At 39.5% G+C, this 15,282-nt stretch overlaps 1 protein-coding gene across 1 annotated transcript in view; it reads right to left on the bottom strand.

Moving 5' to 3' along the window:
- Positions 1-15,282, bottom strand: part of ANKRD55 (ankyrin repeat domain 55) — a 47,541-nt gene that overhangs the window by 4,171 nt on the left and 28,088 nt on the right. Inside the window, exons 7-9 of the mRNA XM_058828077.1 lie at positions 11,781-11,965; positions 10,305-10,472; positions 6,215-6,879 (exon numbers count right to left, since the gene is read on the bottom strand). Of these exons, the coding sequence (XP_058684060.1) occupies positions 6,215-6,879; positions 10,305-10,472; positions 11,781-11,965 (1,018 nt within the window). The remainder of the gene's footprint in view (positions 1-6,214; positions 6,880-10,304; positions 10,473-11,780; positions 11,966-15,282) is intronic.

Here is a 15,282-nt window from a genome sequence, read left to right as displayed (position 1 = left end):
TGTGCATTTCTGGCTTCCAGAAAAGGAAAGAAAACTTACTTAGTATTTCTCAGAAATATGTAATAGCAAGAAACCACTGACCAAAAAAAAAAAAAGAAGCAGTTGCTTAGTTCACTTTACACTCGTAAAAAGGACTGATTGATTTAGTATAACCTTCACATATACCCTTATCACTTCCTCTCATATAACATAGCAATAGGTCTTAAAATGGGCACAATTTATTAGCTAGGTCTCTCTAAGAATATTTGAACTCTAAATCTGTAAAATTATTCAAATAGATGATTTGATTTCAGAATTGAAGCTTAAATTTGCAAAATATCCTGGTAGGGTCTCAGCCTTTTTAAGTATTAAAACACAGAGTTCAGCTGCTAGGTGGAAAAGGACATTGAAGGCTAGTTTTGAGAGGGTTTTGTTGCAGAAAAAAGCATATCACAACCAATAGAAGGCAATACTGATCCTTATTAAACTATGTTTATGGCAGTATCATTTTCACCAAGAAAATGAAAGGTTAATTGGTTAATTCTGGCATTAAAAAATACAGTATGTTAGATGATGTAATGCATATCATCACATAAAGGACACGTCTAATACTGAAAAAAGTAGAAACTCAAGCGCCAAGTCAACATTTTCACCAGATCTTTTTCCTGAGCTGATCTTACTTGTGATGCTCGAGTCCCTCAAATTGTTTTTTTTTTTTTTTTTGTTATCACCAAATCTGTGATGAGCTGTGTAATGAGTTGTCTTGGCAAGCAGCTGCTCATCCAGTATTGCTTTGCAACATAGCTCAGTGAAGAGCAGGCATGTGCTCTGTCAGCACACAGAGACAAGGGGAGACACGGGGTGCATGTAGCAGGACATCCTAAGCAGGATGAAGAGATGGAATTATATTAATTATGCTTGTGGCTTTGCAGCTGATACTTAAAATTACCTATGTGTTGTTGGGCTGTAAAAGCTATAAAGCTATAGAAAAATAGTTGTTGAGCACTTTTCTAAAGTCATGAATGCTGTAACTATGTTCTGTGCTGCTGACTAAACAGATTGTGTGTGAAAGGAGTTGCAGTGGTGTTTGTCAGGCAAACCACCATGTTACAGTGCAGCCTTCAGCTCAGCATGGAGCAAGGTTCTGGTCCAAAAGCCACAACAGTTGATAGACATTGGGTCAGTCTGCTGGATCCTGTGGTTAGGCTGATGTCTTTGAGCTAAAGCATGAAGAGTCTTGTATGGGTGAGCTCTGCTTAATAGAAACAGATTTGCTTTTCAGTTTGCTTTTCCCGTGTTTTACTCTTTAACATCGCTAGTGTCTAGTTGGTAAATTTCTTCTATAGACCTCGCATCCACTTTGCACAAAAAACTAAATATATCAATTTCAATATAGCAGAGAATCATTTGTTGCTCTCATTAGAGCAATTCAAGTTATATTGGTTTCTGTGATGCTTATGCTGAGAACTAATGGCTTATTGTGTATGTACCATCATGGCTTTGATAATGGGAAGTTGTTGTTGCTATCAAGAGACACGTTCATTTCATAAATGGGGCTATCTGTCAGCAAAACGACAGTAGAAAACATAATCATGTTTGCAAGGGTGCCATGAATGCTTGGAAAAGAATCCTTGTTAAAAGTTTTGGCATCAAGTGGAAATATTCTACTTTTCCTTTCTATCTGTTTCATATAACATCTGGAAAAATAGTTTTTCTCTCTTTGAGACATCTCTTCTGTCCCCGAGAGCACATTTATGATTGCAGTTAGTTTTGAATAAATGTAAAGGAGCCAATTTCATTCTTACAAAATGCAGGACTGCATTTGGGTTTTTCTACAGGTTGTTTTTAAAAAAAATTTTCTTTGCATTTAGGAAGGTGAACCACATAGTGGTATGTTTTGTGTAAAAGTTGTTAATATTATGACGAATGTCTCTGAGTAAATTGGTTCTTAAATTTGAGAACGTGACAGCCACACTGATCAGCTTTGCTCTGCTTTCCTAGTAAAAAAATGTTTCCTGTTGAACTACACCATACTGCTTATATCATCAGAAACTTAATAACAGCCCATTTTTCACATTACCTATCCAGCTAATAGGTTGAAAGATACTGAGCTACTATAATAAAACCTGTAATAAAGTATCATCTTGCATCTGGAAATTTAGTAACCCAAAAGAGGAGTGGGTGATAGGCATCTCAGAGCTGTCTTATACCGGAGACAGGCTTCCTGTTACCCATATCACTTGGAATTTTTCTACTTCCACTAGTTTTCCCTGCAAATGTAGACAGCAGTACATTTTGCAAAAAGAGATGATTACAAAGGTCATAAGTACAAAATGTTTCAGATTTTTTATGCCAGCTCAGTACTGTGGCCGGCAAGAACTCTTGAAATTTTGACAATTTTTAGTATATGACTTTGCTCTTCTCAGTGCAGGGCAATAACTCTGACAGAAACTAGTGGCATAGTAGTAAGGTAATTCTCATTGCTACATACAGCAACCTCTCCCCTTTTTGTAAGTGCTAATGCTCAGCTAGTAAATTGACCCATCTTTCATTCCCGGGAGCACAGAAAATAGAACAAAAAACCTCCAAAGGCTTTGGCACATACATGGGCCAGCTGCCTTTGTGGCAAGTAAGCATAAAAATTAGCTTTCACTTTGACAATAGACATGGTCATGCAAGACAATCAACACTATGTATCAACAGAGAAAAGAATTTTCAAATTGAGTTTCTTTAGGTTATTGATACACACAATCCTGGGCTAGATATTCAGTGATTAGGAAATTATATGTAGTCCCCCCCAGTCATGAATTGAGAAATGAAGTATTAACACTTCAGTGTCTTCAAAAACCAGATGTTGTTTTTTCCCCCTCAGCTAAGTTTCCTGCAGAAAGAAAGAAAAATCAATTAAAACCAAACAAAACCAAAACCAAACCAAACAAAAAACCCCAACAAAAAACAACAAAAGATATTTTTTCTCAGAGAGAGAGCTGCCTGCACAGCATTGCTGGCTGGGCTGGAACCAGACTTTGCTTCTGATCCCTGTAAGCGCTGCAGGAACAGCACACTGGAGACCTGGAAGCCCTGGAGCTCATACAGTAAATGCAGTTCTAATTCACAGAAAGTCAGGTGGCTTTAATTACAGGGGCAGACAGATTTAAACCACACACAAAGGCATGAAGAGGGACAAGCAGATCTTTTTATCACGAAGAAATGTGAGACAGTATCTGTGTTGTGCAATGCATTCCTGTCAGACACTCTTTTCCTCCTTAGAGGATTTTAATTCACATGTTTCAGAGGAAGGTCCTTTTTGCCAGCTACAGGAATAATTTTATTGTTGGAAAATGTTGTTAAAGGGAGTTGGTACAAAGAAAACTGGGCTTAAAGAAGACTCAGGCTTTTTATTTTCTGAGAGATAATAAATTCTAAGAAATAAGATTGCTACTTTCTCTTTGGGCATGCAAAGATGGCTCCATTTATAAGAACTAGATTTTTGTCATAGGATATTCACAGAAATATTTTTTCTAGGAAAACCACCTATCCTTCTGCCCAGAGCAGACAAGGATTTAACCAATATAACCATTTTCTTAGGACTGTAGTATACTACAATATTAAGAAAAATCTAGAATCACATTTTAAATAACATGGTAGTTACTTCCACATGAAATGTATTAATAGTCTAGCAAATTCCAATAGGAAACTTTACCCAGAAATAGTTGTCCTCCAGTTTTGGTTTATCCAGTTTGAGATCATTCCTGCTATTGCTCTCAAGTTCAATGCTCCCAAATATCTTAGCCTCACTGTACCCTATTATAGTGAGGTTGTAAAGTAGCCCTGCAGGTATTCTTGTGTTTCACATGTGAGCTGAACCTTGAAGAATTTAGTGTAGAAGGAGTCGTGGAGAAGCAATCATTGCTGGGCATGTGGAGTCTGGGGCTCATATGGTTGAGTGAGTAGCTGAAGAGTGCATTGTAAAAAAGTGGTGACACCTACGGAGCAGTTCTATTAAGCATTCAGGAATGTGGCCTCATATTCAGGAAGTGGCATTTTTTAAATAGTTCCTTTTTACACGAAAAAGCTATTTCCAGGTTTTATTTGCACAATGTATGTATAATGACCTGTCATTCTGAAATTGCAGTCTCTGCTCTAGGTGTCAGACATGTGTGCAAAGATTTGCTTTTTTATAGTTCACTTCTCTTAGACTTCTGCACAGTTTGCACTATCGTGGCTAACTGGGGCCTCTTCTTAGGGTTTCTCTTCACTCCTCTTTCCACTGAAGGGTAATGTCACTCATGTCTCTTGGGGTAAATGTAGATTAACTTCTTGTAAAATTTTTACTCCTTTTAAGTGTTCTGGAAAGTTTGAGGTTTGCTTTTGCTTGCTTCATTTTCGGTTAGATATTGCAGTGATTAAAAGGCATGCTAGATGTATTTAATTTTTGCACAGGACTAACCCCAAAGGAGATTAATTTGGAGATACTGATACGTTAAACTCAACTCCAGAATACAGGCCAGCCAGGCAGATTCATTTAAAAATGGACGTGAGTCAACCAAAATACTAGATCCCAAATCCAGCCAAACTCTGGTATCAATTTCACCTTAGAATTCTAATGCTCTGCTTCATTACTGTTGCATTACAATTTCCAGATGCTGGGGGCTAGATTTCTTTTTTTTTTTGGTTCCATCTTACCTATGGAATTTTTCCCATAAGTTGCTAAGAAACACTGACTACTGGGCACTTATGGTACTTAAGAAAACAAAAGAGTGGCCGAGCTCAGGGGGAAGAAAGGCATCTGGTTGCATTTCTCTCCTCTGGGGAGTTTCTCTCCGAGGGACAGCGATACCGTGGGAACTGGGCAGGTAAAGGAGGGCTGGGGCAGCTCCTGGCTCTCTCGCTCAGGGGCTTCAAAGGAGGATGGTGAGAACTGCTGTGCTCGGGGAAAGGAAATCGCTGCCACGGGTGTAAGCCAGCCCGGAGCTGCTTCTTCTGTGAAGTGAGCCTCTGCTCGTGAGAGCAGCCACTGACCCGGGACCTTATAAACACCTGCCTCACTAAAAGAGAGACCTATCCGCATTTCCTCGGTGCCCGGGATCCTGAGCTGGCCTCTCCCTGCCCTGCTGGGAGCCGGGCCGCCGCTCCTCCGGCGCTGCTCTGGGTTTCTGTGCGCTCCAGCCCCGCCCTGCCGGGACGTCCTGCGGATCCAGCCACCGCTTCTGACACATCTCATCCACCAGCAGGGGATTTCTGCTCATCCCTGCTGTTCCAGCTTGGTGGTTCCGGGAGTCCTGCTGGGGCACCGGTATCGACTGCTCCAGGGGCGTTTGTGAAGCAAAGCCTCCCCTCCATCCTTTTCCGTCTCGGCCGAGAAGGCTGTCACGGGGTCCCTGGTTCTGTTTGTCCTTAATGCCATAGTTGTTGTTGTTTGGTTGCCTTGCTATACACACACTAGTAAAGAACTGTTATTCCCATCCCAAATCTTTGCCTGAGAGCCCCTTAATTGCAAAATTATAATAATTCAGAGGGAGGTGGTATACATTCTCCATTCCAAGAGAGGCTCCTGCCTTCCCTAGCAGACACCTGTCTTTCAAACCAAGACACCAGACCTCAGCATAAAAGTATTTGTTCCATCTCTGTAAATTTAGCAACCTGAATTCAGCTTTGGAGAAACCGTAAAAACCATCAGACCAAAAAGCTGGCATTCAGGGTTGCATTCAGGGTGGGAAGGGGTGCCACTGCAGCCTGGAGTCAGAATAAATCCATAAGGGTAAAGTGGAATGGCATAAAGCTGTCCAGCATAGCTCTGGACCTGGTTGGTTCCAGAAGCAGCTCTCAGCACAGTCACAAATTTGAGGGCAAGACTGTTCCCTTACACATCTGCATCCAGGATGAGGTGTTGACACAAGGCAGCAGGTAGAGTAGTGGGTGTTAATGTACAATTCACAAAGCACATAAATGACCTGGAGGCACTAATTGCTCAGGTGCCTTTTATGTTTTCTTGATATCTGCATTTTTGCTTGCTCATCAGACCTACTTAAATCTCCTATTCCCCACATCTAAGCACCTTGCTTCAGCTTTCAACTGATGTCCCACCCACATGCTATCTGTGATGGCCAGATAAAGGAGAAACTGAAAAAAAAAATTAAAAATAGAAATGTTATTGGTCCTTACTTTTTTCTGACTCAGCTTGCCACATCAGTAGATATTATAGGATTTAGGATATAGAGAAGGAAAAAATTACCTGATGGAGAACTGGGAAGTGAGGGAAGGCAGGGAGGGCACAAAAGCACATGGTGGGATCTGTCAGAGTTTAAGCCATTCATCAGTTTGTCTGAAGAAGTTCTAGTACAGACTTTGTAAGAGAGTCTTTGGTTAGAGTCTGTGTTCCAGGGATCATCCAGCAAAACGTGGCAGCTATCTGCGTTGTCCAGCAAGTTGTGCTCACTCCTACTCTTTTGAGATTTGTGTGGAAAATGGTGGGTACTGGAGCTGGAGCAGAAGCTTGTTATTTTGCTCTGGGAAGCAGTTAGGAAGGAACTGCCTGCAGTGATTGGGGGGAAGGTCTGGGTGGTGATGGGTGGGAGTCCCTGACATGCTGATGGCTTCTTTTCTGGTATGAGGTACTTAGTGTCTGTGCTCTTTCTTTTAAGTTCAGGGGTGCTCTTACACTCATCTGTAACGTCTTTGCAATTTTTGTTCATAATGCAATCAAAACGGGTGATGATATCATCTACTTCTGAGGTCTCTTCTCCAGGAGATTGACCCCTGTTTCTCTCCTTCTGACTGGTTTTCTGATCATCTTTCTTCCTCTTGCAAGAGAAGATCTGGTTCAGCATACTGAATCGTCCTTCTTTCTTTATAAGTCTGTTGTTCTGGGAGGGAAACTTATGAACGGACTCAGATCTACTGGAAATATAAAACAAAATGAGATGTCAATATTACCAAACAATGAGAAAATATCAACTGTGTTACTCCATGAAAGCAGCAGCATTCTATCCAGATAAATTTGCATGGGTGGTTCAAGAAAATTAGGATCCCAAATTTGTAATTAACAAAGACCGAAAGTGCTGCTGTGTTACTTCACTCTTTCTTATAGATGAATTGCCTTACAATCATCTTAATGTAACTTAGAACAGCTATCTGGGAAAAAACAAACAAAATTTTCTGGCTTTGGCATTGTAGTGGTTTTAAAGCACTAGCTAAAAACCACCAGAAAACTTACTCATCTCTTCCTGTGAAATATGGATTAGGAGAAAGGCAAAACAGGCTCAACACTTAGAAGGAATAAACAAAGTTTATTAACAGAACTACAAGAATAAGAAACCAGCATAAAACCTCCAGAAACCTTTCCTCCCTACCACCCAACCTTTCCATTGTCCAGCTGACAACACAGAGACAAAACCTGGTGGTTAAAGCAGTACCAACTAGACAATAATCTTTTCATCTGTCTTTGTAGAGAAAGGAGCTCTCATCATTCCATGGAGAGTTCTCCACAATAAAACAGTTTTCTCATGGCTTTTCAGTCCTATGATTGGCAGCCACCCAGAAAAAACTCTGCCATCATGCTCTCCTCCCATTTTCACACCACCCTGAGGTGTGTTCATGGGCCATGAACCCAAGGGGTATTATTTTAAGGATGAGTTATTCAAAGGCAAAGGTTCTCTTCATGTGTCTCTGTGATCATCTCTGGGAACAGAGGTTTTCTCTTTTTCTCCCTGGGGGCCAAGGGTCTTTATGAACTCTCATTTCTCTCTCTCTGTTCAAGCATCTCATGGGATCACAGTTACTCCACCATTTGCTTAGCTCATCAATGGATACCTTTGCTCAGATCTACACACTGAAATACTTCATTTCCCCCAAATACTCTTTCATGAATTAAAGGAGTTTTTCAGAATATTATTGCCCATCTCCATGGCCTTACCAAAAGAATATTTCAGCTTATTAAAGCAACTCCTCGTTCTCCTTCCATCTGAGGCTTGATTCTTTCTTTCACTGACTTTGATGGTTTATATTGTCTCTTTACATGTTGATGATTCTCACTTTCCTCTCTCTGGAAAGGGATTAAATCTGCAGATCTCATCTGGATAGTGAAAGGGTTAAAATCTGGCTCAAACTGCAGCAGGTAGTCACGGTGTCAGATTTCAGCTCGGCAGCGCTGGAACGGCAGCTGAAGGTTTTCGGCTGCTTTTTGGCCTGGAGCCGTCTGTGCGGGGCCCCCCCGGCCATGGGGGGGCGGGAGGATATTGGCGAGATGTCAGCAGCCATGGCCCGGCCCGGCCTAGGGCCAGGGCCCCTCTGGGAAAGGCTTCAGACACCCCACTGGAACGGGACCCAGATGGCTTCCTGGGAGGGCCGTAGCAGAGCCTGGCCCCAGCCCAGGACTGGGGAAAGTCCCACAGGCTCCATCCCCCGTCCGGGAGCCACGGCAGGCCGAGCCCAGCCCCTGCCGGGCCGCACAGGCCTGCGGGGGGAACGGGAGCCAGATGCAGTTCTGTTACCTTTTAGAGATGGAAACAAAAAAGAGCCAGAAGCTCCTGGGCTTAGGTTTAAAAACTGGTATTCACAGAGCTGATCTCACTTTTCAGTGGTGAACAATACTGTCAATTCTCAGAAATGGCCAGCTATTGGCCAGGTCTCAAGCAGAGAATAAAGTCCAGTAGCTTCTCTCAAAGCCCTCACTTCCATGTTTTCTAATTTAATTTTTTTTTTTTTTTCCCCTAAATGCCAAACCATCATAGGCATCTACCAGATGTGAAGATTAATGATAATGAGAAGATCATCCTGTGGTCTTTTAAATCAGGTGGTCTTTGTATTATGTCACTTTTGGAAAGGTATCTCCAGTCATTGCAAACACTAAAAAAAGGCTCTAGTTCACCATTCCTACTGCCCCCTTCCTTTTTAATCTTTCCCATTCCCCCTTTCACTTCTAGCCCTTTCTCTTGCCTTGCTTGTGCTAAAGAAGTCCAGCACAGTTTCAGATTAGTCAAGATAATTACTTATACTGGTATTGTTGCCTTTTCCAAATTAGAAATTAAACTCAAGGTATTTTTAGTATGGGAGGTAATATAAAAGTGAACCATTATAAAAGTGAACCTTCAGGGGCAGTTATGGAAAGATGTCCACAAAAGCCCACCCCCACAAGGTTGAGTACATTTTTATAGGTTTTAGGAAGTTAGCATAATTGATACAAGAACATCAATTAGGAGAACAAGTGGTGATGGAAATCCCCTCCAGGTCAAGCCCCTTCTCTGGAGCCCCTCCCTTGGTACTAGTTACACTTTGTCCATGGGAGTGTATCTAGAACAGTTGTTCTCAACCTTGGTAGCCAGGAAGAACCAAGACAGTGTAAGGGCCTTATACCCCTTGGGGCTTGGAGCTCTGGAATTTGTTTTTGTCTTTCTGCCTAGAGAAAGGCCATGGAAAATTACTGGGAAAACTAGACACTAGTACAACAGGCTACAAAGTTACAAATATATATGCGCGAAGAATACAAAGAACATATAAAAAAGAAAAAGGCAAAACCGAAAATGGTGTCAGTATTGCTGTCTTTGTTTTGAGATGAAATTTTGGATAATCTCCTACCTTCTCTAATAGACAGAGTGTAGGAGACTGGGGAGAGGTAATATTACCTGTGCCTCACATTTGAGGCATAGGACATAATACTAACTTCTGACTGGAAAGGTGGTGAAAGCACAAAGAAATGGGGAGAAAAATATAAGTGCATACTTGAAGTAGAAGAATGCAAACTAATTAAAAAACAGCTACCGAAAAAGGACGAATACAAAGAAAGGAAGATTGTAACCATTAAGTATTTTGTTATACTTTTTAACATACAAGAACTCAGAAAAAAAACCACATCAAGGTAGAGAACTGAAGAAGGCTAGGATAATACTACCAATCCCTTACTCTGAGGACGAAAACTGGAGATTTATTTTATTGCCTGTCAAAGCTGCTTTTGTACTCAGCCTATGTGTCTGACATGAGCACACAGATAAGGCACAGAGATTTCAAAGAAGTGAAAGGTACATATATCTGAGGGCTGAAATTCTGTTACACAAATTTTCTATATGAAGGTGACTGAGCAAGAGCTATATGTACATCTTCTTCAGAACCCTCTGCTGCTTGGTAGAGTGGTAGAACAACCTCAGTGAGGAGTCTTTGGTAGAGAACTGATTGTGAGGTTGTAACATTGGTGGAAAATGAAATGAGTATTGCCAATGAATCAAGAAAGCACCACCAAGGTCTCAAACCCTTCAGTAGTATTCAATAAGCAATAAATTTATTTTCTAGTCAGTGGCAATATGTGAGCAAGATGTGAAATTTACTTTTACCTGTTCTCCTGAGACAGCAACTTGATGCATGCAGTGTGCCCACAGTATATTGCATATGTCAGAGGAGTGTTCTCATTGATGTCTCGAGGGCTGCTGTCTATCCCCAGTTCTAGCAGTGTCTGCACACAGTCAGCTTTCCCTGCTGCTGCAGCCCAGTGCAAAGGAGTCCTACAGGAAAGGGAAAAAATACATGAAGGTAATAAGAAAAGCCCCTCCCAGATGAATGACAAGGACTGAACACATCGACCAGACTGGCACTTTGCCAGTTCCTGAGTTCTGCAATAGGCAGAAACCAGAACACATATAGTTTTGAATCTCTGCAGGAGAATCAAACTGATTTTGTGCTTGGCAGAAAATTTGCATCTTGTATTTGGAAACTTTTGTCCAGTTTCCAAATTGTAGTATTTTGCTCTTGTGGAAAACCTGAAATCACAGACAACCCTACACAAAAAGCATTTAAGAAAAAAAAAATAAATTGTATTCCTTTTCAGTCCCAGTGATCTTGGATTGGGTGCAATCAGAAACACAATAGAATGAAAATCTTATATATGTGTTTGTAGTGAAAAGCTTATTTTTCCCTCTCCAAGGATAATGTATTCTGTGGAAATGTCTGAGCACAGATATTGGAATAGGTGGAATAGTCTTAATGACTGGAATAGGTGAAATGTCTTAATGAATTTTGAAGTGTAGGCAATCTCCTCCCTTTGCTCTTCTTTCCATAGAAACATCAACTACATTTTAATGATGTTTAGAAACTGCTCAAGAACCCTGTTAATTTTATTTCTGTTCCATTTTATTGCACTTTTCCATTAAGAATGATATTATTTTAAGTACCTGAAGGCCTAAGCCAAGAAAACCTTGGCTTTTGCTTCACTGCAGGATGATCAACATGAACAGCCAGCTAGATCTCTTCGCATTAAATAAGCTTATGAGCAAAGTTCCAAGGAAGGTAGGTGTGGAGTGAAAAAAAGGAAAGATGACTCTTCTGTACTTATGAAATAGAGTTTTAATCACAGAAGGAATCACAGGTCTTTTCAGAATGGAACGTGAGGCTCCTCTGGTCCTATAGGAGTATGGTAATTTTGACTTAAATACAACAAAAGAATGCTGCCATTTCTTAAATAAAAACAACAACAGGATCATGGCTTCAAGTTGCAGGATTCTATTGTTTCAAAAAGAATGTTCACTTTTTATTGAAAGAAACAGGTAAGTGGTGGCAAAGTCCTTACACAAATAGTCTCTTTTTCTAGCACAAACAGAAAGCTAAATATAATTCCTTCTAGTCAATTATCATCCTAAGTATGATACATGTGAGCTGGACTGGTTTGTAGTGTTTCTGAACAAGCACAGCTCTCTGTGGAGTGCAGGGCATTACTAGGCCATGACCTGTGAAACAGGAAACATGATTATATAGTAAACAGAGCTGGTCTCAGGCTATTAGAAAGAAAGCAGCAATTTCAGAGTTTCCATGGTTACCTGTCATCCACATCAAGGGCCTGCAGGTTGCACTTTGGGACTTTAGCCAGCTCACTGATGATATCACTGTAGCCTGCAGCAGCAGCAATGTGCATGCATGTTTTGCCATTCTCATCATCACAATTTATTATTGACGGTCCCTGCCAGTGGTCCAGAATGATGGAACAGAGAATCCTGTTGCCACTCTGGAACAAAGTTCAGAGAAGAAAAGTTTTACAATGGAGCTCACACAAGACTGCATCTTCTCTGGTAGAGAATGCAAAATACAATAATGGTATTCTTCTGTGTGTATACCAGAATCTCCAGGTATGAAAGCCAAAGTCTTCCAGTCTCCAGCTGGGAATTGTGCTTACTTTATGAATTTTCTAAAACACTCCAAACACTGGAAAAATAATAAATAATGAACCACTGCAAACATCTCCAGAAGTTGTAGAGTGTAAATGACTTAATAGAAATTGTGGTTTTTGATGTTTTACTAAGCCAGAGTCCAGAAATACAAGCTTATATTTTCCAATAGAAATTCAGGGCTGAAAAGAACCTCCAAAAAACAACCCATATCTGTAAGTTTGTCTCAGTACACTTAGAAAAGCCACGTCAAATAATTGTTCAAGTGCTTCTTGAAAACTTTCTTAGCTAGTTTGCTTCAGTGTCTGGTGTCTTAATAGAATGTCAACATCGTTCTCTAACCTGCAAATGAAATTAAACATTTTATATCCTACCTTAGTGGAAACAAAGCAAAAGAATTCATTACTTTTTTATAACAACAAAAGCACAAGATTGAAAAGGTCTTTCTGTATCATCAAATTCAATCCCTGCAATCATTTGAAGCTATGTTACATCATCCCTCTTATAAACTTATCTTGTCCATTAAAGGCAATTAGGGTTTTTTTTGCCCCCATTACTCTCAGAGGAACACAGTTCAAGAACTTCTTTGTTTTAATGATTTGTATCTAATTTCTATTCATACTCAGGGCTGATTATAGCCTTTTGTTTCTGTTCCAGCATTATTATTTATATTAAATACTTCTTTCCTTTTACTGGTACTTGTTCTTCAGATGTATTTATAGGCAATCATCACATCTCTTTTGAATTGTTCTCTCGTTGCTCTAACCAATCATGGTCTTTTAAGTTTCTTTTTGAAAAACATGCTTTCTGTTTCTCTCATTAACCTAGTAACCCTTTTCCTTTTGTATTTCAGTTGTGTTTCCTTCAAGAGGGGTGATTAAAACTGTACTATTAATACAAGATGTTTTTGCCAGATCTTATACAGTGACACTGCTATTCCTTACTTGTGTCAGAAATACCTCTTTTGGTATGTCATAAAATAGCATTTGCCTCATTCACAGCTGTGTTCCATTAGAATCTCCTAGTCATTCTGGAATGACCCTTTACACCTCAGTACTTCTCTTCCTTAGTTGTTTTCAAGCATAGAGTTTCTAGTTTTGGGGAGGACCCTCTGTTACTAGCAGCCAAGTGCATGACTTAAACATTTTATCCTATTCAATTTTGTCCCATTTTTGTTACTCAAGATTTAAAGGTGATCCATATCCCTGTATGATATCCCCATTCCTTCCTGTTATTGTCTTTTTTTTTTTTTTATTGGCAGATTTTATCAGAAAGCTCCCGTATTATGTGCCAAGTTATTACGAAAATATTAAACAAGAGTAATATCAAGTCTTGGTCCTGAAAGTAATTTCCTTCCAGCCTCTATTTAACATTTAATCATACTCATCTTCTGGATTTTAAGACACAGTTTCTTTTGCTTCTCTGTACTTTTGTATATTATTTTGTAAGATGGCTATTTATTCTAAATATATCTTTTAAAGATGGGTAGATATCCATTATCTCAAGCCTCTTCTATACACTTTTCTTCTCTGCTCTTGGGATTCAGCTTCCTGACATATTTTGCACCATTGACAGGATACATTCCAGGTCCCTGGATGATTCTGATCTCAAAACTACTAAGTCCAGATGAGAATTTCGTTAATTTATCAAAACATGTCCCCCTGAAAACAGAAATTTTGTTTTACATGTACTTGGTTTACTCAGATGTTTAATTTAGAGTCATCTTAATTGGATTAATTATGAAATCCAAGCTCATTTTCCATGACCAGCATTTTGTAACATTTTAATTACCCATGTTCAAATTGTTATTAAGTTACAGTTGTCTCACTAGCTAATGAAAAGAAGAGTGTTTATCCTCATGTTCAGGAATACTGGTGTCCTTTGAATAATTGTTGTTTTCCTTGTCCAGTCCATATGCCAGATACCAATATCCTCCATACTAGTGTAATTCCCAGTCATATATTTTCATCATTAGCATCGGTGAAATCTCTAGTCACATTCAGGGCTAGCTAAATTTAGAAGTCTATTATATACTTGTAGTACTACCACAATAAATATCTATCTGTTACCATCCTTTAATAAGTCATTTTTGATACAAAATAATTAACTACCTTACTACTTCTGTATTCATGTTCTAGTGACTACTATTCCTCAGGTTTTACACTGTCTTGCTAAGTTCAAATTTTGCACACTGCAGCTACAATTTCAGTCCCTCAATGTTCTTACACAACTCTTGCCATTCACAGAAGAAATTTCCCACTGTTCTTACTGACATTTTATATGTTTACAGAGTGTTCTGTCTCCCACCAATTTTCTGTTTTCTAGACTAAACAAACCATTTCAATCTCCCAGTGTAGATCAAGTTTTCCAACCCACTTATCATACTTGCTGCTTGCATTTGGCCTGTTTTCAGCTTGTCTACTGTTTGTCTCAACCATGGCATTTCAAACATAATTATCCAGCAGAGGCTTCTCTGTTTACATTGAAAATGACTTCCTGTAGCCCACATATACTATACTTCTGTTAATATGTCCTAGAATGATGTCTGTTTGATTTATATCAACAGCATAATTTAAACTCCTACTCACTTTTTAAATCTGCTAGTCTATTACTCTTAATTCTGCACAAAAATATTTATTTTTTCCACAATTGTATATACAGTGTTGTTTTATTAATTTCAGTTGATTCCTACAATTTATCAAAATAATTTTGAATTTCATCCTCACCCATGAAGTATTTGGTCCCTGTAATTTGATTTTAGCTGTGGTTTATATATGTGTTCTGTATTTTGACGCCTCATTATGGAACAAATAAAAACATTCTTATGATACATCCCTGGTTGGACTGTCTATCAGATATTCACCTCCAAAGATTATTTGAACTGTCCTGAATGTAGCTGATAGAGAATTTATTATGTGTGATAGAAGTCCCTGGCTGATTTTGATGACATCACTCCTTGTTCGTCCCCTGTGGAACATCTTGGACTGAATTCTGGGTTTATTAGCAGGTTGTACATATAAAAATTGTGTTGTTGATGTCCTTCAATGTGATTTAATTTGCATGTACTGCTCAGATCAGAAAGAAACAAAGAATAAGACTTTTAATTATAACTGTATCTGCCACATGCTTAGCAAGGCTTCTGTACCATATGATGAAC

Source organism: Poecile atricapillus, chromosome Z, assembly GCF_030490865.1.
Source record: "Poecile atricapillus isolate bPoeAtr1 chromosome Z, bPoeAtr1.hap1, whole genome shotgun sequence".
NCBI classification, from domain to species: domain Eukaryota; kingdom Metazoa; phylum Chordata; class Aves; order Passeriformes; family Paridae; genus Poecile; species Poecile atricapillus.
The sequence above is the reverse complement of the archived record's forward strand: the minus strand, read 5'-3'. Positions and strand labels throughout refer to the sequence as shown.